General features: G+C 47.9%; 1 protein-coding gene across 1 annotated transcript; it reads right to left on the bottom strand.

Annotated features, from left to right (window-relative positions):
• Window positions 1–2,101: 2,101 nt before the first annotated feature.
• On the bottom strand, window positions 2,102–3,897 carry LOC101779650 (transcription factor JUNGBRUNNEN 1). Its single transcript, XM_004955369.3, has 3 exons — window positions 3,493–3,897; window positions 2,884–3,185; window positions 2,102–2,789 (listed from the first exon to the last, which is right to left on the bottom strand). The coding sequence occupies exons 1-3, from the start codon at window positions 3,761–3,763 to the stop codon at window positions 2,325–2,327; spliced, it is 1,038 nt and encodes a 345-aa protein (XP_004955426.1). The 5' UTR covers window positions 3,764–3,897; the 3' UTR covers window positions 2,102–2,324.
• Window positions 3,898–4,311: the final 414 nt, after the last annotated feature.

Below are 4,311 nucleotides of genomic sequence, written 5' to 3'. Positions count from 1 at the left end.
CTGTCTCGCTCGATCCCTGTCTGAAATCTGAACTGCAAGATCTAACCAGGATTCTTTTTAATTTACCAGTACAGGATCTACAACCACACACTGAAGATTGAAGAAGAGTCAAGCAGTGCTCAGCAAGGTCCAAGAGGTCGGCTGTCAACGTGTACTGACAGGTCGCTGTCTCAAGATGATCGAAGCACCTGACTTGACTGCGAGCTGCAATCGGACAGATGAACGATGCTTCATACCCCTTTAGCTTCGCCGGCGGCCACGATGTCGAGCTAGGCTCCACACTAAGTTATTCCACGCACGAGCGGGTCGGAGCTTGGACTGAAGGCCGCCTGACGGCGGCGACTAGCTGTAGAAAGAGACGAGAAGTATTTTTTTTTTAGTCGTTGCTGACAGGAAGGATCTGCTGCAAGCCGTAGCGCTACCAAAAGTGCTCTCAGTCTCTCACCAAACCACGAAAGCGACGAGGACGGGACGAGCTAGGAGTCTGGGGCTTGAAAGCATCGATCCGTGCGTGCTGAGGTATCCTTGTTGAAACCGTACGCAAATTGCCGAGTCATCTGATGTGAACGTCCTTATCGGTGCCGTGCCGTTCGTCCAAATTTTCAATGAATTTAAGGCGGCGTTGATCCGAACCTGGCGAACGAATCAGCAAGCATGCTAATCTGATTTGCCCTAGCTAGCCGTCTCTGATGGACGTCGCGGATGCGTACGCCTGCTGGCTGCTGCGATGGTAAAAAAAAGTGTAAAAGTTTATTGGTAATGACTAAGAATGTATTACCTCCGTAATTAAATATATGACGTTTAGGACAAGCTAACTAGTTTATCCTATACGACATGTATTTAAGAACGGAGGGAGGAAGTAATAAGGAAGCATGATTTGACACTTACTAACTGATTAACCTCATCCTTCTACTGATCGTAACATCATGTATACTGCTAATAAGAATATATTAGACTTTGCTTGCACCAGGTAAAAGTAAGGCGCCTTGTCTCACTTTTGCACCATGCTTAGTCGCCCACACTTTTCACCTAACTTGCGCCAGGATAAGTCAAAATTTGAGTTTCACTTTGGACCTGGTTGTGTCGTGAAACCTCATTTTTTTTTTATGAATATGAACGAAATCTCGTTACGTTTGATGAAATTCATGTGACGGTTTTCGGTAGGCTGTGATAATTATATAAGCTACCATAATGCACCACATTGAAATTTATTTTGACATAGCCCCATTCGTATCCAGCGGTCACCCGTCATAGTCTTCCTGTCACTAGCGCAGGAGCCTGCCTTCTTCCCCAATCTTCTCGCTGCCTGACACGGTGAGGTAGGATCTTGCTAGAGCTCTAGTCCACAAGAGACCCTAGCTACCTCGGCGTGGGAGGCATCCTAGCTGCTTCCTTGATGACGTCATCGCTCCCACCCTATCCTGTCCATCTTTCCTATGGTTCTAAGATTCCGTTATCTTCCACCTATCTTTCCTATATATGGTTCGTACGAAATGACAGAAATTCACCCATTTCAGTGAGTACCAAAACGAATAAACCAACTCAGTCTATCATCGTTAAGGATCTGTACCAGCCCACGTACTCTAAAGACGTGAATAAACCTTAATTAGGCTATCTTCAGGAAAAATCATCATTGTTTCGCCGTCTAGCGAATGCAGAAACATCATTGTTTCGCCGTCTTCCTCCTTATTAGCTCTTCACTATATTTCCCTAGTTTCCCCCAACCCTCTTCTCTAAGAATTCCTAAATTTTCATCAAATTCTAGCAAAAAATTATTTAAAAATGGTCACACAACTAAATCCTAACATCAGTTTTCCGAAATTCACCTGTATATTTCTAAATTTTTGCATTTAGAATCATATAAAACTGATCTTGCCTCGCCGCCCCTATGCCTTCCACCGTCATTGGCTGGCTTGCCGATGTAGCTATCCCTCGAAACACGATGGAGATAAATGGATCCCGCCAGCCTCGGCCCAATCCAAACCTCACCCCTAACCTAATTCATCGTAGCCTCCACCAGAGGAAAAGGAAGACTAGCAGTCCTTATTGAAACACTTGATTGGTGGTTAGATTATCTGAAAAGTAAATACCATACGCAGTATGTACTTAGTTCGTTGTTCATATCCAACATGATGTATAAATTGATACAATTGGAACAAAATGATTGGAACTCTCTAGGGGTCTATTCTACATATGTATTCCCTTGCAAGAACCTGCCATGCAGGTCCCACATGTCAGTCTTGTGTTTGGTCGGCGGGTTTCACTGCTGTAGCAGTGCTGTGTGGTGTGTCGCAATGCCTGCAAAGCTTGCAACTGCAACTCTCCTATGCATATCTAGTGTCATAGAACATGTCGTCCGTCAGCTCCATCACCATCCTCCCAATGTCGTCCCAGCTGCTCCCATCCTTGTAGTACAGGCTGTCGTCCGGCGCGGCCGGGCTACTAAGCACGCCGCCGTGATGGAACGCGGCCATCGTCGTCGGCGACGGCAGCGGGGCCGTAGCCGCCGTGTGCAGGGCGCTACTGCTCCATTGCCCATGAAACTGATGCTGGTTGCCGTAGCCGTAGCCGCTGCTCACGCTGTTGATCGCCGGAGCCTGCTGCGGCAGGCAGCCGTTCGTGTACTCGTCCCCGGTTTCTGACTCGAGGCTGCCAGCGGTGATGGAGCTCGAGTCGGGCTGCGCGACGACGGCCGCGGCGGGCACCTTGCCGCCGGCGACATGCTGCTGTTGCGGATGCTTCTTGTAGGTGATGCTCCTCCTGAAGATCCGGCAGATGGTCCACACTTCCTGCATTTTTTTCAAGCACAAAATACAGTTCAGTCACATTGAAACGTGAAAACATGGGAGAGAGATGATGATGATGTCATGATGATGTGCTTACCGCTTCTTGCTCGCTGGGCGAGGTGTGGGGGCTCTCGGGGCGCGGCGGGAGGCGGAACTCGTGCATCATCCACTCCGTCTTGGTGCCCTTGCCGGCGCTGCCGCGGTAGAAGACGAGGGACTTTTTCAGGCCAATGGAGTCGCCAGCGCGACCAGCAGCGGCGGAGTATATCGGCCGGTCGATGCCGGTGGCCTTCCAGAAGCCGGAGCCGGTGACCCTGTTGGGCCTGATGCTGTTCCTGTACTTCCTCCCTCGCAGGCAGAAGAAGTACCATTCCTTGTCCCCCGAAATCGTGCTCGACTCTGCGTGATTGAAAAATTTTGCACCAAAATCAGTATGAAGGTCTCTTCTGCTTTCAATATAGTACTTATCTTGACATGATGAAGAACATGAGACATTAAAATTAAGGATGAATTAGCAGACGTATACTACTACAGCTAGCTTTGGAGCATCTTCATGCATGATCATTTTGTGAGTCAGGCATGGTCCGATGCATGAGCATCTCCATGACTCTATATATGACAACAAATCAAGATGAACATTGATGATGAACCACTATAACTAGCTAGATACAACAGCTAACATAGAAGCTTGGGTATAGCTACTTACTTGGAAGGTCCCAGGGATCATGCTTGTAAATGTCAAAATCCTTGATGATCTCGATGCTAAGCCGCTTCCCGGCCACCTTCCGCCGGAGGTAGAAGGTGACGAGCTCCTCGTCGGTGGGGTGAAACCGGAACCCAGGGAGCACATCTTCTTCTTCCTCCTCGTCTCCTAGAAGCACCACCTCTCCATGTTCGCTACCCTTCATCTCTAAACTGTTCTCCTTTGCCATGTGTTGCTGCTCTTTCTCCATTGATGATGACGATCTCGTCGGCATGTGCTACCAACTGCTTGGTTAGTTTTATTTCTTGTTGATCGGCTAGCTGGCTGGCTTCGTTCTTGTGATTCCTCTAGCTTGCTGCTAGCTCTTGTTGCTGTGCTGTTCTATTGCTCCTGCCTTTTTGGTATTGCAGAGAGATGTTCTGATGAGAAATGGTAGTGGGGCTCTGTCTATATATAAGACCGGGGATGCATGTACTGGACTTGTCCCAGTTCTCTGGACAAGGATGGAGTCATGAACGAAGGTTCATGCATGCGTGAATGCGTCTGGTCAAAGCTATGTGGTTTGACTTGATTTCTAGCCAGGATGCTACCAACCATTGTCCTTTTGCTTTTGCTTTGATATTTGCACATATCTTTTCTTGACTCTTCCTACATGAATCACCTGCGGTGACTTTCTAGCTTACCCTTATTGGCCACATAAGGATAAACAAGGCAAGAAGTGAAACCCTCAGCCGTTCTTCCACATCCATAGGCGCACCGCCAAGATTTACCTTTCTTGTAATTCATGGAGAGACCTAGTAGTATATAGTGCATGATTAAGCT

The sequence above is a fragment of the Setaria italica genome, chromosome II, assembly GCF_000263155.2.
Source record: "Setaria italica strain Yugu1 chromosome II, Setaria_italica_v2.0, whole genome shotgun sequence".
Taxonomy (NCBI): Eukaryota; Viridiplantae; Streptophyta; class Magnoliopsida; order Poales; family Poaceae; genus Setaria; species Setaria italica.
Note: the sequence above shows the minus strand (reverse complement) of the source record. Positions and strands in the feature narration are given on the sequence as shown.

What these genes read in the sequence shown, in the direction of transcription:
- LOC101779650 (XM_004955369.3), bottom strand. Translation starts at nt 3,763, where the DNA reads ATGCCGACGAGATCGTCATCATCAATGGAGAAAGAGCAGCAACACATG. An exon ending in TGATCCCTGGGACCTTCCAA is followed by an intron (nt 3,186 to 3,492) that starts GTAAGTAGCTAT and finishes TCAATCACGCAG; the next exon opens with AGTCGAGCACGATTTCGGGG. An exon ending in CGCCCAGCGAGCAAGAAGCG is followed by an intron (nt 2,790 to 2,883) that starts GTAAGCACATCA and finishes AAAAAAATGCAG; the next exon opens with GAAGTGTGGACCATCTGCCG.